Source organism: Phyllobates terribilis, unplaced genomic scaffold, assembly GCF_046119375.1.
Source record: "Phyllobates terribilis strain yellow unplaced genomic scaffold, ASM4611937v1 Scaffold_12__6_contigs__length_324123572, whole genome shotgun sequence".
Lineage (NCBI taxonomy): Eukaryota > Metazoa > Chordata > Amphibia > Anura > Dendrobatidae > Phyllobates > Phyllobates terribilis.
Window position 1 is genome coordinate 180,069,871 of NW_027362772.1, and position 24,634 is coordinate 180,094,504.

General features: G+C 42.8%; 1 protein-coding gene across 1 annotated transcript; it reads left to right on the top strand.

The window, feature by feature from the left end:
* Nucleotides 1-362: 362 nt before the first annotated feature.
* LOC141171749 (actin, cytoplasmic-like) lies at nt 363-1,487 on the top strand. Its single transcript, XM_073655390.1, has one exon. It carries the CDS (start codon nt 363-365, stop codon nt 1,485-1,487), a length of 1,125 nt encoding a protein of 374 aa, XP_073511491.1.
* Nucleotides 1,488-24,634: the final 23,147 nt, after the last annotated feature.

Genomic DNA, 24,634 nt, shown 5'->3' on the forward strand with positions numbered 1-24,634 from the left:
CGGATGCCATATGGACCACCAGAGATTTATAAATACATTACAATTTTGTAACATAGGAAACTGTAAATGATTAATAGCTGCTGAGTAAAAAACGGATTGCACACAGACAGCATATGGATGACAAGTAAGAAAAAAGCTTCCCAATTTCTGGATGGAAATAAGACTGACTTTTGATACGCTCACGTGACCCCAGTCTAATGGGGAAATCTGTTGTCACTGAATACAGTAAAGTTTAATGCATGACTAGGTTTACTATCCCTTTAAATACACTTAGAATATTGTGACATCACTGAATGTTGCTGCACATTCCACACCAGAAAGTGCTCATCTCTCAGTCAGTGAAGATCTTGCCAAGACAAGAAATGTCCAATTATCTAGATGCTCCAGTCGTCATTTTTGACAATGGATCCGGCATATGTAAAGCTGGACTATCTGGTGAAAATGTCCCAAGATCAGTCATCAGCTCAATGATTGGTCGTGTTAAAACCGAATGCAGCATGGTGGAAGCCAACAGAAAAGCTTACTATGTTGGTGAAGAAGCTCAATCCTTAAGAGGAATCTTGGCATTGACATATCCCATAGAGCACGGCATTGTGAAATCTTGGCCGGACATGGAGAGGATCTGGAAGCATGTGTATGACTGTGAGCTTCAAATTCAATCTAATGAAAGCCCCGTCTTGCTATCTGAAGCTCCGTTCAATCCAAGAAGCAACCGTGAGATCATGGCAGAAGTGATGTTTGAAAGCTTTAATGTCCCTGCCATGTATGTGGCATTACAAGCTACTCTGTCTCTCTATGCCAGTGGTCGCACAACAGGCTTAGTCGTGGACATTGGAGATGGCGTCACCTCTACATTTCCCATATTTGAAGGTACTCCACTGCCCCATGCAGGGAATCGTCTTAACTTCGCTGGTCGGGACATCACAGATCATTTAATGAGGCTTCTTATGGAGACCGGACATTCCTTTGTCAGCAGTGCAGAGAAAGACATTGCTAGAGAAATAAAGGAGAAAATTTGCTATGTGGCTTTAGATCCAAAGGAGGAAGCAGAAAATTGTTCTGCAGAAGGATTAGAGGAATACATACTTCCGGATGGAAATGTCGTTACCATTGGCCGCCAGAGGTTTCTTGCACCAGAGAGCCTATTTTCTCCATCTGTCATTGGGATGGATACCCTGGGTGTGCACAAAATGATCCTTGAAAGCATTTATGGATGTGCTATAGATGTCCGAAGGTCACTTTTCAATAGCATCTTGTTGTCTGGTGCATCTACCCTTTTCCCAGGTCTTGAGGATAGACTTTACAACGAAATCAGAACCCTGGCACCAGAGACTGTGGAGGTTGAAGTTATTGCCCCGAGTGACAGGAAATTTTCTGTATGGATTGGAGGATCAGTCCTGACTTCATTAGAGTCTTTTAAGGAGATGTGGATCACATCCAAGGATTACAGCGAGTTTGGTTCAGCCATTATACATCGAACGGCCTGACTCTACGTTGTATATGAAACCTACTATGTCTTACTTGTGTGACATTAAAACAGAATTCCATCTGAATATTAGTCCTTTTTGTTGCCTTCTGGTGGTTAAAATCGAAAATGTGCAATGTGCCACAAATTTCTTGCTTTGATGAGCAGTTTTTACATAAGATTTTATGACATTTATGCAGCAGCAGACAATGACGTAACATGATAAATAACCATAGCTACCATGTAAAACCCTTGTAATTTCAGTGGTTTTTCCACCAGTCCTGCAGATGGTTGCATCCTAAACATCATTTACGTTCCCATTGTAGCCAATCACTGGCTGAAGCTGTGATAAGGCCTATGACTTGGGAAGTCACCAATTGGCTGCAGTGGTCACAAGAAGGATTCGCATCACATCACCAATAGCAGGGCCAACAGAAGACTTGAAGCAGCTGCACTGGAACTTCAAGGAAGTTTAAAGGTTGGTTATAGTTATTTATTATGTTATCATATTGTCTGCTCATAGACAAATTATATAAAATCTGGGTAAATTAAATTATATAAAATCTGGATAAACTCCTTTATTTTTGCATATAGCACCTATAATAGGAAAAATGTAACCCAGAAAATATCCAGAATAAAGTACTTTATTCAAATATAAAAACTAGTGATGAGCGAGCATGCTCGCCACTGCTCAATACTCGCCCGTGCATCTCACTGCTCGAGATGCTCGGCGCTCGCCGAGTATTTCCTGGTTGCTCGAGCTGGAGCTTGGGTCCCCTCCCTGCATGTTTGGCACTCTTTAGAGAGCCAATGGACATGCAGGGATTGCCTGCCACACACTGTAATTCCGTAGCCATGTTGGTTGTGGCATTACAGTGATTGGCTGGCCGCACAGCGTCATCAGGGCTATATATGAAACAGGCAGTGTAGGGCGAGGTACTGCTGAGCTAGGGAGAGATTTGGTTGTTTATTAGGTAGTGAAGTTATACCACAAAATCTATATATATCCATCTGAACTAACAGTCCTTCTGAGGACTAATCCAGCTGCATATATTCAATGGTGAAGGTGATAGCAGGAGCTAGGCAGGCAGTCAGTGTATGTGGCAGACTGCAGTGCATATAGCAAGAGGGTCCATTGAATGTCCTGTTAGTCTAGGTATTCCATATCAGAGCTAGGCAGGCAGGCAGGTAGTGTATGTGGCAGACTTCAGTGTATAATACAGCACAAGAGGCTCCATTCCAGTTCTGTCTGCTCCTGCTGTTACAGATATAACTAGAAATAGCCCCAGGTATCAGGGGCCAGGGATAATTATTTTTTTGATCCTAGGCTGACGTGCCCCCTGGGCCGTGGGGTACCCGGTGCTGGGCCTATGGATGCCGGTATGGGGGATATCACGGTGGCTGGCCCGGTCCGTGACCCAGGGCGGTCAGTAAAAAGGGAAATTTATAGGGGATTTGGAAAGTTCGTGACGCCACCTGTGGAATGCGGCTAAGAGGTGCCTCCGCTGCGGAGCAGTCCTCTGGAGCTCTCCACAGGTAGAGCTAGCTCCAGGGCAGCGTGGGGTGCAATGGATGGTGGTGCAGGGGAGAGACGGCAGGACGGTCCCGGAGGAAAGACGGACACTCACACAGGGGTAAGCTTCAGTACCTTTACTGGTGATGGTGCCGGCACGGTCCAGGGTACTCCGGACGAAGGGCGCACTTTTGGACTCTCCCCAGTGAGCTGGTATAGGGCCTCCTGATCCATGGCTTTACTATTTAAGCTTCTTACCTGCCTGGAGCTAGGACTAGCTCGGTTACTGTCTCTCTTTTGCACCTGCTGACCTGGTGGTAGGGCCTTCTCTTGGAGATCATTCTCCCTGGTTGCTGGGGCCTCCGTGACTCCTAGCCCTAGTACTGTAGTCAGCGTTTGGTGAACCTGGGACCTGTAGTCCTCCAGGGGTTCCAGTGGTTCCTACTGGGTGTAAAGAGTCCCTGTAGGCGCGGACCTGGTGTCCGGTATATATCTCGGGGTGAGCCTGGCATGCTCCTCTGCCCCCTCGCTACTTCTTCCTTCTCCTCTCACCTTTGGTCCACTCAGTGCCCTCACTAGGCTTCAGTGCGTGCGGTAGGCCTCAACTTGCCTCACACAGCAGCCTGCGTGCTGCTCTCTCACTGAGCACACTAAACTCTAAACTCTAACTGAACTGCCTGGCTCCACCCTCCGTATATATATATCCCTAACGGGCTCACTCTGCTGGTCTGAGGTGGTAGGGTGGAGGTGTGTGAATGTAGTGAGGGCCTCTTGGGGAGAAGTCCATCCATGCACCCTTCTGGGTTCTGTGGTACCAATGCGCAGCAGGGCGCCACAGATATATCCTTAATCCTGATTATTTGCTTAAAAAGTAATCCAGAGAACACCGTTTTTTTGCTCCATTTGTTTGTTGCCACAGCAGAATACAGCCAGATTCTTTCCATATTACAGCGATAAAAATCCAGAAATTTGTAGTGAACGTGGAAAATATTGGCCTCCATTTAAATTTTGTTGCAGTGTGTCAGTGTAGTTATTGACACGATGTCGCTGTGAAAAATAGTAACCTACATGCTGGCTATTTAAAACTGTGGTTTTCCATCACACGTATCACATATAAGTTCGCTCCAAATTCAGGCATTTCTGGCCTCCATTTAAATTTTGTTGCAGTGTGTCAGTGAAGTTAACAATAGGTCGTTGTGAAAAATAGTAACCTACAGGCCAGTTATTTAAAACTGTGGTTTTCCGTCACACGGATCACATACAAGTATGCTTCAAATTCAGGCATTTTGGCCTCCATTTAAATTTTGTTGCAGTGTGTCAGTGAAGTTATTTGTGGAGGTTTCACCAATTTAAGATACACCAGGTAACTGCTCTCCTCCAAATTAAAGATGTCCAAGTGCATGCAGAGAAGATAATTAACCAAATCTTCTAATCTGGCTGAAAAACTTCACTCAGAGACTGAACCACGCAAATAGCATACTTTATTACGTAGACATGGGGTTAAATAGTATTCTCCTTCTAGGTGGGAGTAGTAAAATTCCTTGCTTTTTCTGATAACTCGGCACACTGCAATTTGTTCATCCATGTTTCTTTTGGCCTTAGTAACGCCTTAGGAATTCCGATGGGAGGGGGTGAGTTTGTCTCTCAGCGCCATCTTTGCCAACTCGACATGAATCTCTCTGTTATCAGCCTTGCACATGAATACGTCATTCCCAGGCAATTATTTCTACAATAAGAATAGAAACTGTTAGTTATATATTCATTAACTATTAACATAATCCATGTGCATATACACATTTGTATACATACATACACCTACATTATTCCATCATCCCTATATTAATTCACACTGATTAGGTAATCTATTAAAAGAAACTAATTGATTTTCCATAATATATATATATATATATTTTACCTTGACAGACCCCCCTAAAATCAATTATTTGCTTTTAATATCCATATGCTAAAAATCAGAGGGGTAGAAGAATTGACCCTATGTTAAGGCTATTCTGGAACCCTACGATGTGACGGGAGCCCCGTCCCTTTTGGACGGACCCACCGAAGTTCTTAAATCTAACTCAAACGGAGACCTACAGGAAAGGGATGGAAACCCTAAAAGATCTAGTGACTGGGTAATCGAGGGCCACCCCTAACACAGAAATATGGATATTAACTTTACAACTCATTTACTTCCGGTAATCTCTCTGGTACAACACTTCTGTTCTAAAGGGAACTGTTTGTTCATAGATTTTGAGAGCTTTAGTAACTTTCCCTGTGGGGCCGGTATTGTCTGGGATATAAGTACAACAATGCTCACCTATCATTTTGCCCCTCCTTTTTCTGCAAGTAACATATCCAGAGCTATTCTGTTTTGGAAGGCCATGTTAGATGTGGGTGCTAGTTGGTTAGCTATCCCTTGTAAGGCATCTTTGGTGTAATTGACAAATCTTTGTTGGTTATAATTAGAGATGAGCATTGTTCTCCTCGAACTGTTCTCCAATCTCAAATTCGAGCTGTTTTGGGCGGTGTTCGAGCCGTTCGGCGAACATGAACAATTTGAAAAAAATTCGGCTGTTCGAGGTTATGTTCGATAACTGTTCGTGCACCAAAATCATAACTGGATTTTTTCTCAGTAATGCTGAAAATTAATGTTAATACGCAGTTTCAGTGTTCAGCGGGGCGGGGGGAGGGGCAGGGGATGGATCTCTGCAGGAATAATGAAGATCTCCATTTTTTTTTCTCTTTCCCGCATTTACAGTGGGGAGGTGCAATCTGTCAGCCTATCAGCAGAGCACACACGGAGCGAACTGCTTTTTTTCACACAAGCAAGGGCATGTGTCATTGGCAGTGTATGTCACATGTCCTTGCTCTATAAGACCCAGCCATTTTCCCCGTCACCACCATTTTCTCACTGCTGCAGCTGCATGTTAGACGGCACCGCTGTTGCTGTGTGCGCTATACCTTGTTAATTTAAAGCCAATTTTCGCACAAATCTACAGATAGCTTGGGAGTAGGGAATAGCTGTGATTGCAGTCCTTTTAAGGACTAGGTTACAGCATTTCCTACGACTTTTATCAGGCAGGTCTGTGCTCTTAAATAGATAGGTTGGGAGTAAAGACTAATTGCAATTGCAGTCCTTTTCAGGACTAAGTTACATCAGTTCCTATCAGTTTTTGCCAGGCAGGTCTGTGACAGTGCTGTGCAAGTTTTTTTCACAGCATTTGGTTAAATCTAGCAAAGCTAATCCTTTTTGGCCTATTGCAGAGTGCGTTAGTCAGTGGAGTAGCCTATCTGTGTTGCAAGCTACACCACCTGTGTATAGAATACCAATTTTTTATTGCACCTAGTGAAGTAAAACCTTTTGGGCATAGCATCATTTTATTAGTCCATCTATACTGACCTCCATAAGGTTGCAAATTGAATATAATTTTTTTCTGCATCTAGCTCTGAAAAAATATTTGGGCTTCTAACAGTGTGTGGGACTTGTTCTATTAGTCCATCTATACTGACCTCCATCAGGTTGCAAATTAAAAATAATTTTTATCTGCATCTAGCTCTGAAAAAATATTTGGGCTTCTAGCAGTGTGTGGGACACGGTCTATTAGTCTATCTCTACTGACCTCCATCAGGTTGCAAATTAAAAATAAATTTAATCTGCATCTAGCTCTGAAAAAATATTTGGGCTTCTAGCAGTGTGTGGGACTTGGTCTATTAGTCCATCTATACTGACCTCCATCAGGTTGCAAATTAAAAATAATTTTTTTCTGCATCTAGCTCTGAAAAAATATTTGGGCTTCTAGCAGTGTGTGGGACTTGTTCTATTAGTCCATCTATAGTGACCTCTATCAGGTTGCAAATTGAATATAATTTTTTTCTGCATCTAGCTTTGAAAAAATATTTGGGCTTCTAGCAGTGTGTGGGAGTTGGTCTATTAGTCCATCTATACTGACCTCCATCAGGCTGCAAATTAAAAATATTTTTTTCTGCATCTAGCTCTGAAAAAATATTTGGGCTTCTAGCAGTGTATGGGACTTGTTCTATTAGTCCATCTATACTGACCTCCATCAGGTTGCAAATTCAATATAATTTTTTTCTGCATCTAGCTCTGAAAAAATATTTGGGCTTCTAGCAGTGTGTGGGACTTAGTCTATTAGTCCATCTATACTGACCTCCAACAGGTTGCAAATTAAAAATAATTTTTTTCTGCATCTAGCTATGAAAAAATATTTGGGCTTCAAGCAGTGTGTGAGACTTGGTCTATTAGTCCATCTATACTGACCTCCATCAGGTTGCAAATTGAATATAATTTTTTTCTGCATCTAGCTCTGAAAAAATATTTGGGCTTCTAGCAGTGTGTGGGACTTGGTCTATTAGTCCATCTATACTGACCTCCATCAGGTTGCAAATTGAATATCATTTATTCTGCATCTAGCCCTGAAAAAATATTTGGGCTTCTAGCAGTGTGTGGGACTTGGTCTATTAGCCCATCTATACTGACCTCCATCAGGTTGCAAATTAAAAATATTTTTTTTCTGCATCTAGCTCTGAAAAAATATTTGGGCTTCTAGCAGTGTGTGCGACTTGTTCCTTTAGTCCATCTATACTGACCTCCATCAGGTTGCAAATTGAATATAATTTTTTTCTGCATCAAGCTCTGAAAAAATATTTTGGCTTCTAGCAGTGTGTGGGACTTGTTCTATTAGTCCATCTATACTGACCTCCATCAGGTTGCAAATTAAAATTTTTTTTTTTCTGCATCTAGCTCTGAAAAAATATTTGGGCTTCTAGCAGTGTGTGGGACTTGGTCTATTATTCCATCTATACTGACCTCCATCAGGTTTCAAATTCAATATAATTTTTTTCTGCATCTAGCTCTGAAAAAATATTTAGGCTTCTAGCAGTGTGTGAGACTTGGTCTATTAGTCCATCTATACTGACCTCCTTCAGGTTGCAAATTAAAAATATTTTTTTTCTGCATCTAGCTCTGAAAAAATATTTGGGCTTCTAGCAGTGTGTGGTACTTGGTCTATTAGTCCATCTATACTGACCTCCATCAGGTTGCAAATTCAATATAATTTTTTTCTGCATCTAGCTCTGAAAAAATATTTGGGCTTCTAGCAGTGTGTGGGACTTGGTCTCTTAGTCCATCTATACTGACCTCCATCAGGTTGCAAATTGAATATCATTTTTTTCTGCATCTAGCTCTGAAAAAATATTTGGGCTTCTAGCAGTGTGTGGGACTTGTTCTATTAGTCGATCTATACTGACCTCCATCAGGTTGCAAATTGAATATAATTTTTTTCTGCATCTAGCCCTGAAAAAATATTTGGGCTTCTAGCAGTGTGTGGGACTTGGTCTATTAGTCCATCTATACTGACCTCCATCAGGTTGCAAATTAAAAATATTTTTTTTCTGCATCTAGCTCTGAAAAAATATTTGGGATTCTAGCAGTGTGTGCGACTTGTTCTATTAGTCCATCTATACTGACCTCCATCAGGTTGCAAATTGAATATAATTTTTTTCTGCATCTAGCTCTGAAAAAATATTTGGGCTTCTAGCAGTGTGTGGGACTTGGTCTATTAGTCCATCTATACTGACCTCCATCAGGTTGCAAATTAAAAATATTTTTTTTCTGCATCTAGCTCTGAAAAAGTATTTGGGCTTCTAGCAGTGTGTGGGACTTGGTCTATTATTCCATCTATACTGACCTCCATCAGGTTTCAAATTCAATATAATTTTTTTCTGCATCTAGCTCTGAAAACATATTTGGGCTTCTAGCAGTGTGTGGGACTTGGTCTATTAGTCCATCTATACTGACCTCCATCAGGTTGCAAATTGAATATAATTTTTTTCTGCATCTAGCTCGGAAAAAATATTTGGGCTTCTAGCAGTGTGTGGGACTTGTTCTATTAGTCCATCTATACAGACCTCCATCAGGTTGCAAATTGAATATAATTTTTTTCTGCATCTAGCCCTGAAAAAATATTTGGGCTTCTAGCAGTGTGTGGGACTTGGTCTATTAGTCCATCTATACTGACCTCCATCAGGTTGCAAATTAAAAATATTTTTTTTCTGCATCTAGCTCTGAAAAAATATTTGGGCTTCTAGCAGTGTGTGGGACTTGTTCTATTAGTCCATCTATACTGACCTCCATCAGGTTGCAAATTGAATATAATTTTTTTCTGCATCTAGCTCTGAAAAAATATTTGGGCTTCTAGCAGTGTGTGGGATTTGGTCTATTAGTCCATCTATACTGACCTCCATCAGGTTGCAAATTAAAAATAATTTTTTTCTGCATCTAGCTCTGAAAAAATTTTTGGGCTTCTAGCAGTGTGTGCGACTTGTTCTATTAGTCCATCTATACTGACCTCCATCAGGTTGCAAATTGAATATAATTTTTTTCTGCATCTAGCTCTGAAAAAATATTTGGGCTTCTAGCAGTGTGTGGGGCTTGGTCTATTAGTCCATCTATACTGACCTCCATCAGGTTGCAAATCAAAAATATTTTTTTTCTGCATCTATCTCTAAAAATATTTGGGTTTCTAGCAGCGTGTGGGACTTGTTCTATTAGTCCATCTATACTGACCTCCATCAGGTTGCAAATTCAATATAATTTTTTTCTGCATCTAGCTCTGAAAAAATATTTGGGCTTCTAGCAGTGTGTGGGACTTGGTCTATTAGTCCATCTATAATGACCTCCATCAGGTTGCAAATTCAATATAATTTTTTTCTGCATCTAGCTTTGAAAAAATATTTGGGCTTCTAGCAATGTGTGGGACTTGTTCTATTAGTCCATCTATGCTGACCTCCATCAGGTTGCAAATTGAATATAATTTTTTTCTGCATCTAGCCCTGAAAAAATATTTGGGCTTCTAGCAGTGTGTGGGACTTGGTCTATTAGTCCATCTATACTGACCTCCATCAGGTTGCAAAATAAAAATATTTTTTTTCTGCATCTAGCTCTGAAAAAATATTTGGGCTTCTAGCAGTGTGTGCGATTTGTTCTATTAGTCCATCTATACTGACCTCCATCAGGTTGCAAATTGAATATAATATTTTTCTGCATCTAGCTCTGAAAAAATATTTGGGCTTCTAGCAGTGTCTGGGACTTGGTCTATTAGTCCATCTATACTGTCCTCCATCAGGTTGCAAATTGAATATAATTTTTTTCTGCATCTAGCTCTGAAAAAATATTTGGCCTTCTAGCAGTGTGTGGGACTTTCTCTATTAGTCCATCTATACTGACCTCCATCAGGTTGCAAATTGAATATAACTTTATTCTGCATCTAGCTCTGAAAAAATATTTGGGCTTCTAGCAGTGTGTGGGACTTGTTCTATTAGTCCATCTATACTGATCTCCATCAGGTTGCAAATTGAATATAATTTTTTTCTGCATCTAGCCCTGAAAAAATATTTGGGCTTCTAGCAGTGTGTGGGACTTGGTCTATTAGTCCATCTATACTGACCTCCATAAGGTTGCAAATTAAAAATATTTTTTTTCTGCATCTAGCTCTGAAAAAATATTTGGGCTTCTAGCAGTGTGTGCGACTTGTTCTATTAGTCCATCTATACTGACCTCCATCAGGTTGCAAATTGAATATAATTTTTTTCTGCATCTAGCTCTGAAAAAATATTTGGGCTTCTAGCAGTGTCTGGGACTTGTTCTATTAGTCCATCTATACTGACCTCTATCAGGTTGCAAATTAAAAATATTTTTTTTCTGCATCTAGCTCTGAAAAAATATTTGGGCTTCTAGCAGTGTGTGCGACTTGTTCTATTAGTCCATCTATACTGACCTCCATCAGGTTGCAAATTGAATATAATTTTTTTCTGCATCTAGCTCTGAAAAAATATTTGGGCTTCTAGCAGTGTCTGGGACTTGTTCTATTAGTCCATCTATACTGACCTCCATCAGGTTGCAAATTGAATATAATTTTTTTCTGCATCTAGCCCTGAAAAAATATTTGGGCTTCTAGCAGTGTGTGGGACTTGGTCTATTAGTCCATCTATACTAACCTCCATCAGGTTGGAAATTAAAAATATTTTTTTTCTGCATCTATCTCTGAAAAAATATTTGGGCTTCTAGCAGTGTGTGCGACTTGTTCTACTAGTCCATCTATACTGACCTCCATCAAGTTGCAAATTGAATATAATTTTTTTCTGCATCTAGCTCTGAAAAAATATTTGGGCTTCTAGCAGTGTGTGGGACTTGGTCTATTAGTCCATCTATACTGACCTCCATCAGGTTGCAAATTGAATATATTTTTTTTCTGCATCTAGCTCTGAAAAAATATTTGGGCTTCTAGCAGTGTGTGGGACTTGTTCTATTAGTCCATCTATACTGACCTCCATCAGGTTGCAAATTGAATATAATTTTTTTCTGCATCTAGCTCTGAAAATATATTTGGGCTTCTAGCAGTGTGTGGGACTTGGTCTATTAGTCCATCTATACTGACCTCCATCAGGTTGCAAATTAAAAATATTTTTTTTCTGCATCTAGCTCTGAAAAAATATTTGGGCTTCTAGCAGTGTGTGGGACTTGGTCTATTAGTCCATCTATACTGACCTCCATCAGGTTGCAAATTAAAAATATTTTTTTTCTGCATCTAGCTTTGAAAAAATATTTGGGCTTCTAGCAGTGTGTGGGACTTGGTCTATTAGTCCATCTATACTGACCTCCATCAGGTTGCAAATTCAATATAATTTTTTCTGCATCTATCTCTAAAAATATTTGGGTTTCTAGCAGTGTGTCGGACTTGGTCTATTAGTCCATCTATACTGACCTCCATCAGGGTGCAAATTCAATATAATTTTTTTCTGCATCTAGCTCTGAAAAAATATTTGGGCTTCTAGCAGTGTGTGGGACTTGGTCTATTAGTCCATCTATACTGACCTCCATCAGGTTGCAAATTGAATATAATTTTTTTCTGCATCTAGCTCTGAAAAAATATTTGGGCTTCTAGCAGTGTGTGGGACTTGTTCTATTAGTCCATCTATACTGACCTCCATCAGGTTGCAAATTAAGAATATTTTTTTTCTGCATCTAGCTCTGAAAAAATATTTGGGCTTCTAGCAGTGTGTGCGACTTGTTCTATTAGTCCATCTATACTGACCTCCATCAGGTTGCAAATTGAATATAATATTTTTCTGCATCTAGCTCTGAAAAAATATTTGGGCTTCTAGCAGTGTCTGGGACTTGGTCTATTAGTCCATCTATACTGTCCTCCATCAGGTTGCAAATTGAATATAATTTTTTTCTGCATCTAGCTCTGAAAAAATATTTGGCCTTCTAGCAGTGTGTGGGACTTGTTCTATTAGTCCATCTATACTGACCTCCATCAGGTTGCAAATTGAATATAATTTTTTTCTGGATCTAGCTCTGAAAAAATATTTGGGCTTCTAGCAGTGTGTGGGACTTGTTCTATTAGTCCATCTATACTGACCTCCATCAGGTTGCAAATTAAATATAATTTTTTTCTGCATCTAGCCCTGAAAAAATATTTGGGCTTCTAGCAGTGTGTGGGACTTGGTCTATTAGTCCATCTATACTGACCTCCATCAGGTTGCAAATTGAATATAATTTTTTTCTGCATCTAGCTCTGAAAAAATAATTGGGCTTCTAGCAGTGTGTGGGACTTGTTCTATTAGTCCATCTATACTGACCTCCATCAGGTTGCAAATTGAATATAATTTTTTCCTGCATGTAGCCCTGAAAAAATATTTGGGCTTCTAGCAGTGTGTGGGACTTGGTCTATTAGTCCATCTATACTGACTTCCATCAGGTTGCAAATTAAAAATATTTTTTTTCTGCATCTAGCTCTGAAAAAATATTTGGGCTTCTAGCAGTGTGTGCGACTTGTTCTATTAGTCCATCTATACTGACCTTCATCAGGTTGCAAATTGAATATAATTTTTTTCTGCATCTAGCTCTGAAAAAATATTTGGGCTTCTAGCAGTGTGTGGGACTTGGTCTATTAGTCCATCTATACTGACCTCCATCAGGTTGCAAATTGAATATATTTTTTTTCTGCATCTAGCTCTGAAAAATATTTGGGCTTCTAGCAGTGTGTGGGACTTGTTCTATTAGTCCATCTATACTGACCTCCATCAGGTTGCAAATTGAATATAATTTTTTTCTGCATCTAGCTCTGAAAAAATATTTGGGCTTCTAGCAGTGTGTGGGACTTGGTCTATTAGTCCATCTATACTGACCTCCATCAGGTTGCAAATTAAAAATATTTTTTTTCTGCATCTAGCTCTGAAAAAATATTTGGGCTTCTAGCAGTGTGTGCGACTTGTTCTATTAGTCCATCTATACTGACCTCCATCAGGTTGCAAATTGAATATAATTTTTTTCTGCATCTAGCTCTGAAAAAATATTTGGGCTTCTAGCAGTGTGTGGGGCTTGGTCTATTAGTCCATCTATACTGACCTCCATCAGGTTGCAAACTGAATATAATTTTTTTCTGCATCTAGCTCTGAAAAAATATTTGGGCTTCTAGCAGTGTGTGGGACTTGTTCTATTAGTCCATCTATACTGACCTCCATCAGGTTGCAAATTGAATATAATTTTTTTCTGCATCTAGCTCTGAAAAAATATTTGGGCTTCTAGCAGTGTGTGGGACTTGTTCTATTAGTCCATCTATACTGACCTCCATCAGGTTGCAAATTGAATATAATTTTTTTCTGCATCTAGCCCTGAAAAAATATTTGTGCTTCTAGCAGTGTGTGGGACTTGGTCTATTAGTCCATCTATACTGACCTCCATCAGGTTGCAAATTAAAAATATTTTTTTTCTGCATCTAGCTCTGAAAAAATATTTGGGCTTCTAGCAGTGTGTGCGACTTGTTCTATTAGTCCATCTATACTGACCTCCATCAGGTTGCAAATTGAATATAATTTTTTTCTGCATCTAGCTCTGAAAAAATATTTGGGCTTCTAGCAGTGTGTGGGACTTGGTCTATTAGTCCATCTATACTGACCTCCATCAGGTTGCAAATTGAATATATTTTTTTTCTGCATCTAGCTCTGAAAAAATATTTGGGCTTCTAGCAGTGTGTGGGACTTGTTCTATTAGTCCATCTATACTGACCTCCATCAGGTTGCAAATTAAAAATATTTTTTTTCTGCATCTAGCTCTGAAAAAATATTTGGGCTTCTAGCAGTGTGTGGGACTTGGTCTATTAGTCCATCTATACTGACCTCCATCAGGTTGCAAATTCAATATAATTTTTTTCTGCATCTAGCTCTGAAAAAATATTTGGGCTTCTAGCAGTGTGTGGGACTTGGTCTATTAGTCCATCTATACTGACCTCCATCAGGTTGCAAACTGAATATAATTTTTTTCTGCATCTAGCTCTGAAAAAATATTTGGGCTTCTAGCAGTGTGTGGGACTTGTTCTATTAGTCCATCTATACTGACTAGTGTTGAGCCACCCCCGTAGTGTTCGAGTTCGGTTCGGTTCGTCGAACACCCGTGTGTTCGCCGAACTGTTCGTCGAACTGTTCGTCGAACACCTTCGAACACCGTTAAAACCAATGGCAGGCAAACAAAAACACATAGAAACACATAGAAAACACCTTCAAAGGTGTCCAAAAGCTGACAAACTGCTCAGAAGACACAACTAACACATGGAAAAGTGACAAGTACATATAGTCATGCGAAAAGAAAAGAGGTGGAGGAGTAAAAGGAGGGGGAGACACAGATATAGGCATGTCATGCCCTTCTAAAATCCAAAAAGTGAGACGCCGAGACGGCCAGTCCGCTCCTGCCCGTGCCACCTCCGTGTCGCCGGGTTTGTGCCAGAGCCGCGGTGAACCCTGACGGCCAGCCCCCCTCTCCCAATACTGGTGCCTGTCCGCTGGTGGGTCGAGAGAGCCCCCCTGTGGTGGAGGCAGCTCTAAGCTTTTTAATTTAAATTGTCCCTCTAATTTGAATGAATACACTTTAAATCCATTTACAAGGATCTATTGGAGGGCAAGTCTCATGCCAGCAGCCGCGTAATTCCAGCTCCAGTAGCGTCCACTAAAGCTGCTGCAGTTAAAAAGCTTTTATAAGGATCGAGCTCGGCTGTCCACCGCAAGGCATCCTAGTGCCAGTCCCAGCCCCTATGCCTTGGGGTGCCTCCTGATGCTCTTCACTAAGTATCCCGTGGTCCCGAAGCATTTCCTTTGAAAAAATTAAGTGTCCAAACTACAGGTGGTGTAGCTTGCTTAACAGCCGGGATAATCCGCTGACTAGCAGACACTGCTACTAGGCACAAAGTATTTCCTGGGCTAGATGCAGTTAAAAATTTGTAAGTAGATACTCTCGTTGGATGCTGAGAAAGCATTCCATAGAGTCTCCTGGCACGCCATATATGATTCTCTTAAAAAGCTTGGGGTAGGGGTCTAGGGGACCCTTTTATAGCCAAAATCACGGCCCTGTATCACAATACGTCACCTAGGCTGAAGATAAATGGAACTGTAGCACCGAGGGCTCGGTTGCTACAGACGTATTGCACCTCACCCAGAGGTGTGATATCTCACTCTCAGATAAGGATGGAGTGTGGATCAGGACCCGACACCTGCATGCATTACACCACATTGCCATGGGGCAGGGCGACCAATATGCCCCTGAGATGGGCACGACAGTCCCTGTCCCTGGCTGGAGTGGGGGGAGGGAACACTGAGGAAGGGGAACCCTGCAGTGCAGGAGCAGGGAGGAAGCAGTTCCTGGGTGCATTGAGAAGGGAGTATAAAAGGTGGGCACCATCTTAGTTCAGTGCAGAGAAGTCTGAGCAGAAGTGGCAGGGAGCAGGGGCTCTGCATGAGCTCTGCTCCGGAGGCGGGCCTAGTAACAGAGGCCCAGGCCTGCAAGAGGGAGAAGGAAGGAAGAGGAGCGGAGAAGGCTCCAGGAACGAGGAATGAAGGGATCCCAGGGGTGCGGACGGGCGAGTCGCCACCGCACACCCGAATCCACCTGCGTGGAGGGGTCAGGCCAAAGGGGGAGACCGGTCCCCGAACTAGTGGAGGCAGGAAACGACCCTCAGCTAGAAACCGGAGGCTCTGACATTTTATGTGGCACAGCCCCTTGCTCCACCCGCTAGGAAGGCACCACATAGGGTCAGGTAAACTGGCGCCAAGTTTACCAAGAGGAGGCCCGAGGCAGCCGGACAGAAGTGTTGGTAAGAAAGGCCAGACAAAGGACACACAAAGGGGGTCCTGTGAAGCGCTCCAAAGTTATCTGGGAGTTGTCTGAGCCCCTCACCTGGTGAGCACAGTACGACGTGGGCAGCCGTTACCTGCAGACGTGGTCTGGATAATAAGAACTGTGAGTAAAGGCCCTGAACTGCATCACTGACTCCGTGTCGTTACTGCTGCTGCCCTGCACCATCACCCCCATCCTCCGCATACACTGCCCTGAGGCTATACTCCTCCCGTGGGGAGTTATGCTACGCTCTGCTGCACCCACAACACCAGCCTTAGCAGTCTGCCCTGTAGCGGCGGTTCACTCTGACCGCAATCCACGGGTGGCGTAGTCGGACATTTAAACATCAAAACCACATAAATAGTTCCGCCACTGGTTTGACCGCCCTGAGCCACGGAACCGGATCGCCGCCACGAAGACTACAACCACCAGCATCCACCAAAAAGTGTCCGGCTCCGGGTGTCCCAAGGCCCAGGGGGTGCGTCAGAACATTTTCATCACCTTTCACAATCACCAATGGGACAAGGCAGGGATGTCCTCTGTCCCCTCTCTTATACATCCTAGTGACGGAGCACCTGCTCTCATCAATTCGCCATAACCCCAATATTAGGTGGATTGAGGTGGGAGGCACCGAGTACAAGTGCTCTCTATTTGCTGATGATGTCCTAGTATATATCACTCAATCACATATATCCATCCCTGCTGTTATGGCTGAAATAGATCACTTTGTTACATGGTAAAATTTTAAAATCAATGCAGCGAAGTCTGAGGCCCTCGATGTCTCCCTCCCTAAATCCATATAGGATTCCATCCAGTCCAACTTTCCCTTTGCCTGGCCCTCACAGGGTATCAAATACTTAGGAATTCCTATTCATAGAGACCTCTCCCATCTATGTTATCTTAATTTTGGGCCCTTTATTGAACAATTCCATACAGACCACGGTTGGCAAGTTAGAACTGTAAGATTCACTACGTGAACCACTGGTGTTTTGTGGAAAAGCACATGTACACCGCATTCCAAATTATTATGCAAAAAGTGTTTAGGAGTGATAAGGGAAGAATTTGTTTGTTTGTCAGTTAAACTCATTGATGGTGATGTGTGTCAGGGCTCTTTATATCACTGTAAGCAATTGCAGACACCTGTGCTAATTAGTTTGGCAGGTGTGTCCAATGAAAGGCAAGACTACTTAAGAAGGCTCTCTCACATTATTAAGCAGCCTACATTTTCTGCCAAAATGGGAAAGAAAAAGGATGTGTCGGCTGCTGAGAAGCAACAAATTGTGGAGTGTTTAGGTCAAGGCATGACTACAATCAACATTGTGCGATGATCAGGATGAAGTGTCTTGGCAATCAAGAAGTATGTAGCTGATTCACAGTACACACGTGTGCGTGCTGATAAGGGCAAATTGAGGACTCTTTCCTACAGGCAATTACGTCAGGTTGAAACAGCAGCGGCAAAAAAGCCTTGTCATAGCAGCAGACAAGTTTTTGAAGCTGCTTGTGCCTCCAACGTCCCCCGAACAACAAGATGCAGGGTCCTTCAGAGGTTTGCAGCTGTGCATATGCCATCCTGTCGACCTCCTCTATCCACTTCACACAAGCAGAAACGGCTCCAGTGGGCCAAACATTACATGAAGACTGATTTCAAAACTGTTTTGTTCACGGATGAGTGCCGTGCAGCGCTCGATGGTCCAGATGAATGGAGTGGAGGATGGCTGGTTGATGGACACCCCACGCAAACACGGCTACAGCGCCAACAAGGAGGAGGTGGAGTAATGTTTTGGGCTGGAATCATGGGGAGAGAGATTGTCGGCCCCTTTAGGATCCCTGAAGGCGCTAAAGATGAACTCCATAATGTATGTGGATTTTCTCAAACAGCACTTCCTGCCATGGTTCAAGAAGAAGAACCGTGTATTTCACAGCAAGATCATTTTTCTGCATGATAATGCACCATCTCATGCTGCACATAAAACATCTGCATCTCTGGCTGATATGGGCATAAAAGGGGACAAACTTATGGTGTGACCCCCATGCTCCCCTGACCTCTACCCCATTCAGAACCTTTGGAGCATCATTAAAAGGAGTGTCTATGATGGCGGGAGGCAGTTCACATCTAAGCAACAGCTCTGGGAGGGTATTCTGTCCTCATGCAAAACAATTGAAGCAGAAACCATCCAAAACCTGACAAATTCAATGGACGAGAGAGTTCAGAAGCTCCTTTCGAACAAGGGGTCCTATGTGAAAATGTAACATCACCTAGAATAAAGTTTTGAGTTGAAAACTGTTTGATTTCAGTTTCTAACAACCTGCTAATGCTTATAATTTCAAAAATGACCATTTTTTTGGTCTTTATTAAAATGAAAAGGTTGATCGAAAAGTTTGGGGGATCTAAGAGTGTGGCAACCCAGTAGTCATGATTACTTCGAATTCTGACAATATGAGGGTCATGCTGCAGGTAGTGCAGCAAGAAGGCACTTATGTGTCTTGCGCATCTCGGAGCCCCAAAATTATTTTCCGGGCTAGATGCAGCTAAAAATTATTTTTAATTTTAAATCTGGTGAAGCTTATTATAGATGGCCTAATAGGATCAGTGCTGCACACTGCTACAAAGCCCAAATTATTTTCCAGTCAAGATACAGATAAACATGATTAGTAATTTGAAAGCTTAAAACGGTTGGTAGGGTGATTTTAACCAATCATCAAGCTTTTACTCTCCCCAGGATGACACAGGGGTAGAAAAGTCGTTTCGGATCCATGATTTGTTCATCTTTATGAACGTGAGTCTGTCTACATTATCAGTGGAGAGCCGCGTGCGCTTATCTGTCAGCACACCACCAGCAGCGCTGAACACACGTTCAGACAGAACGCTGGCTGCGGGGCATGACAAGATCTCCAAGGCGTAAGTGGCTAGCTCCGGCCATTTATCCAGAATGGAAGCCCAAAAAGAGCAAGGGTCCAGTGACACAGTCGTGGCTTCAATGTTTACTTGGAGATACTCCTGTACCATCGTCTCTAGGCGTTGACTATGTGTCAGACTTCTTGTCTCCTGTGGCCTTGCAAAGGATGGGCTAAAAAAGTGGTGAAATGATTCCGCAAAATTGATGTTACCAGCAGATACTGTGGTTCTGTTACGGTTTGAGTGCTGAACACTTGACGGTCCCACGGTTGGCAAGTTGGAACTGTGAGATTCACTACGTGCACCACTGGTATTTTGTGGAAAAGCACATGTAAGATTCTGCAACAGTCTCTGCTGATACTCCTGCATGCGTGCATCCCTTTCTATGGCAGGAATAATTTCTGCAAATTTACTTTTGTACCGGGGATCTAACAGTGTGGCAACCCAGTAGTCAGGATTATTTCTAATTCTCACAATTCGAGGGTCATGTTGCAGGTAGTGCAGCAAGAAGGCACTCATGTGTGTTGCGCATCCAGGAGCACCAAGTCCCTGTTGTGTTGGTGGCGAGGTAACAATCATGCTTCCTTCCTCTGTCCTCTCCCCCCAACCTCGCACAACAGAAATGTGATCAAGGTCTCCCTTATCTGATGAGTCTTCCATCAGTTCGTCCTCCACTTCTTCCTGGGCTCCTGCACCTTCCTCACTAGTTTGGCTGCTACCATGCGCCCTGGTAAAACCATCTCCCCCACCCTCACATGTCTGCCGCCTTGGTGCTGCCGACCGTCTGGACCTTGCAGATGTTAGCCCTTCCGCATACAACTCCTCCTCCTCTACTTCCTCCACCTCCTCTTGTGCCACCACCTGACTCCGAATTCTGTTTAACATGTGCTCCAGCATGTAAATCACCGGAATAGTCATGCTGATAATGGTATCGTCAGCAGTAAACATCTTCGTCGCCATTTCAAAACTGTGCAGAAGGGTGCATAGGTTCCTGATCTGAGACCACTCCTCCAGCGTGATTTGCCCCACCTCTGAATCTCGTTGGCCCAGGCTATACGTCAGAACGTATTGCACCAGGGCTTGTCGGTGCTGCCACAGTCGCTGCAACATGTGCAGAGTTGAATTCCACCGGGTAGGCACATCGCATTTTAGCCGGTGAAGTGGCAGGCCCAACGACTTCTGTAGAGATGTAAGTCGCTGAGCTGCGGGATGCGAACGGCGGAAGTGAGCACACAGCGACCGTGCCCTCTGCAGAAGGCCATCTAGTCTGGGATAGTGGGCTAAAAATTGCTGGACAACCAGGTTCAACACGTGAGCCATACAAGGCACGTGTGTGACATTGCCCCGGCGAAGGGCCACACCCAGGTTTGCAGCATTGTCGCACACGGCCTTCCCTGGTTTCAGGTCCAGTGGAGACAACCATTCATGAAATTGGTTCTCCAGAGCTGACCACAACTCCTCAGCTGTGTGACTCACATTTCCCAGACATTTCAATGTAAAAACCGCCTGATGACGTTGAGCCCTACTGCCAGCATAGTAAGGAGGTGTGCAGGATCCCTTCTGCGCAGTTAGAAAGCTTGTGGCATGACCAGACAGGCTTTGGGTGCAGGTGGAAGACCGAGAGGAGGTTGAGGAGGCAGAAGCAGTGGAGGAACTTTGACATAAAGAGGATTGACGCACAACTCGTGGGGACGGCAAGACTTGGACAGCAGCCCCTTGTCCTGCTGTCACCATAGTTACCCAGTGCCCAGTCAACGACATGTAACGCCCCTGTCCATGCCTACTCGTCCAAGTGTCTGTGGTGAAATGCACCCTGTCACACACAGAGTTTCTCAAAGAAGCGGTGATGCTGTGTGCGACATGCTGGTGGAGCGCAGGCACACCTTTCTTTGAGAAGTAGTGCCGACTGGGCATCTGGTACTGGGGCACTGCGAAGGACATAAGGTCTCGAAAATCCTCTGTGTCCACCAGGCGGAAAGGCAGCATTTCTGTAGCCAAGAGCTTGCAGATGGTGAAATTCAACCTCTTAGCTTTCTCATGGCTAGGAGGAAATGGTCTTTTACTTGTCCACATCTGAGGGACCGAGGGCTGGCTATTGTGCTTAGACGGGGTTGATAAGGGTGTCCCCGGCAAACTGCCGGTCTGTGAGGAAGATGCAGGCGGACATGTTAGGTTGCCTTGATCCAAAGGTGGTGCTATCGATGTCGGACAGCGCTCAACACCAGCTGGTGTTACCACCTCCAAAGAAAATGATGACCTGCCAATCACGCTGGCTGTTGCGGGTAAAGAGGTGGCAGGTCTGCGCCCCAAAACAGGTGTGACTGCTGTCCCCCCAGTCACAGAGGATGAAGAGGCCGCGGATGCACAAGATATGGCAGACGGTGATTGGCCCGGCCGGCTAGGCCGCATTGTAGCACACTGAGCTTCCCACTGCAACTTATGCTTCATGTCCATGTGCCGGTTCATGCATGAAGTACTCAAACTATGTATTTTTTGGCCTCTACTTAGCTTTTGCTGACAAATGTTACAGATAACACGAGTTGGGTCATCTTTATCGATCTGAAAAAATGCCCAGGCTATGCAAGGCTTAGCACCCATGCGACCTGAAGAGCCACCACGACTTGTGGTGAGAGGCAGAGTTGTGTTTGAGGATGCAGTTGTTGACGTGCTTCCAGTACTACGTCTCTGTCCAGGAAGGCGCAACCTGACCTCGTCGTCACTAGCATCTTCCTCCACCTCCTCTGCTGACCTCATCTCTTGGCTGACTGTGGGTTGACAGTAAGTGGGATCTCCGACCTCATCATCATCACCCTGTGCGTTATCACACCCGTCGTCCTCAGAGCCAACCTGTTCCTGCCCTGACAAAAAACTAAAGTTGTCGCTCCAATCTGGTAGTTGAGTCTTATCATCGTCTTCCTCATTGTCTTCACCAACAGGAGTTACAGTTTGGGAATGAGGGTCTACATTATGGTCAGAACCTTCTGCGTCTGGTCCTGGATCCGACTCATAAAGATTCTGGGCATCAGTGCAGATCATTTCCTCGTCTGGATTCACAGAAGCGCTGGAGTCGACCTCTGATTCCCAGGCTATAGTATGAGTAAACAGCTCTGCAGACTCAACCATCTGTTCTACCTCATACTCAGACGGGCAGCTGGAGATTTGGGAGCTGTGAGGAAGCAAGTGCGATTTGGGTGACACCTTTGAGGACTGGAGTATTTGTGATGTTGAAGTTGATGTGGAGGAGAGCCCACTTAAAGGAGCACTTGATATCCGTTGAAGCACCTGCTGTTTTTGTGCCTCATCTGGAATTTGTAGCGATTGGCGTGGCCGTAAGAAAGGGATCTTATCACATTGTCCGCTAAAAGAAGTAGACATTTTAGTTTGGCTGGAAGATGGTCTTTCTTCTGCACCTACCCAACGGACACAACCTTTTTTCCCCTTCCCAACACGCCTATTCCCCTTTCCACCAACAGCAGGCCTTTTTCCACTCATTTTGGTGGTTAACTAATTCACAACTCTGGAGTTGTTTGCACAAAAAAACAATGGATGGTAACCGAACAGAGCTGAGTGGCCAAACTGTGGTATTAAGCCAAAACTATTGGCTGGGCTAGATGCAGAAAAAAATTATTTTTAATTTGCAACCTGATGGAGGTCAGTATAGATGGACTAATAGAACAAGTGCCACACGCTGCTAGAAGCCCAAATATTTTTTCAGAAATAAATGAAGAAAAAAATTATTTTTAATTTGCAACCTGATGGAGGTCAGTATAGATGGACTAATAGAACAAGTCCCAAACGCTGCTAGAAGCCCAAATATTTTTTCAGAGATAAATGAAGAAAAAAATTATTTTTAATTTGCAACCTGATGGAGGTCAGTATAGATGGACTAATAGACCAAGTCCCACACACTGCTAGAAGCCCAAATATTTTTTCAGAGCTAGATGCAGAAAAAAATTATTTTTAATTTGCAACCTGATGGAGGTCAGTATAGATGGACTAATAGACCAAGTCCCACACACTGCTAGAAGCCCAAATATTTTTTCAGAGCTAGATGCAGAAAAAAATTATTTTTAATTTGCAACCTGATGGAGGTCAGTATAGATGGACTAATAGACCAAGTCCCACACACCGCTAGAAGCCCAAATATTTTTTCAGAGCTAGATGCAGAAAAAAATTATTTTTAATTTGCAACCTGATGGAGGTCAGTATAGATGGACTAATAGACCAAGTCCCACACACTGCTAGAAGCCCAAATATTTTTTTAGAGCTAGATGCAGAAAAAAATTATTTTTAATTTGCAACCTGATGGAGGTCAGTATATATGGACTAATAGAACAAGTCCCACACGCTGCTAGAAGCCCAAATATTTTTTCAGAGATAAATGAAGAAAAAAATTATTTTTAATTTGCAACCTGATGGAGGTCAGTATAGATGAACTAATAGACCAAGTCCCACACACTGCTAGAAGCCCAAATATTTTTTCAGAGCTAGATGCAGAAAAAAATTATTTTTAATTTGCAACCTGATGGAGGTCAGTATAGATGGACTAATAGACCAAGTCCCACACACTGCTAGAAGCCCAAATATTTTTTCAGAGCTAGATGCAGAAAAAAATTATTTTTAATTTGCAACCTGATGGAGGTCAGTATAGATGGACTAATAGACCAAGTCCCACACACCGCTAGAAGCCCAAATATTTTTTCAGAGCTAGATGCAGAAAAAAATTATTTTTAATTTGCAACCTGATGGAGGTCAGTATAGATGGACTAATAGACCAAGTCCCACACACTGCTAGAAGCCCAAATATTTTTTCAGAGCTAGATGCAGAAAAAAATTTTTTTTAATTTGCAACCTGATGGAGGTCAGTATAGATGGACTAATAGAACAAGTCCCACACGCTGCTAGAAGCCCAAATATTTTTTCAGAGATAAATGAAGAAAAAAATTATTTTTAATTTGCAACCTGATGGAGGTCAGTATAGATGGACTAATAGACCAAGTCCCACACACTGCTAGAAGCCCAAATATTTTTTCAGAGCTAGATGCAGAAAAAAATTATTTTTAATTTGCAACCTGATGGAGGTCAGTATAGATGGACTAATAGACCAAGTCCCACACACTGCTAGAAGCCCAAATATTTTTTCAGAGCTAGATGCAGAAAAAAATTATTTTTAATTTGCAACCTGATGGAGGTCAGTATAGATGGACTAATAGACCAAGTCCCACACACCGCTAGAAGCCCAAATATTTTTTCAGAGCTAGATGCAGAAAAAAATTATTTTTAATTTGCAACCTGATGGAGGTCAGTATAGATGGACTAATAGACCAAGTCCCACACACTGCTAGAAGCCCAAATATTTTTTCAGAGCTAGATGCAGAAAAAAATTATTTTTAATTTGCAACCTGATGGAGGTCAGTATAGATGGACTAATAGAACAAGTCCCACACGCTGCTAGAAGCCCAAATATTTTTTCAGAGATAAATGAAGAAAAAAATTATTTTTAATTTGCAACCTGATGGAGGTCAGTATAGATGGACTAATAGACCAAGTCCCACACACCGCTAGAAGCCC

Coding starts and splice junctions, on each gene's coding strand:
- LOC141171749 (XM_073655390.1), top strand. CDS start 363: ATGTCCAATTATCTAGATGCTCCAGTCGTCATTTTTGACAATGGATCC.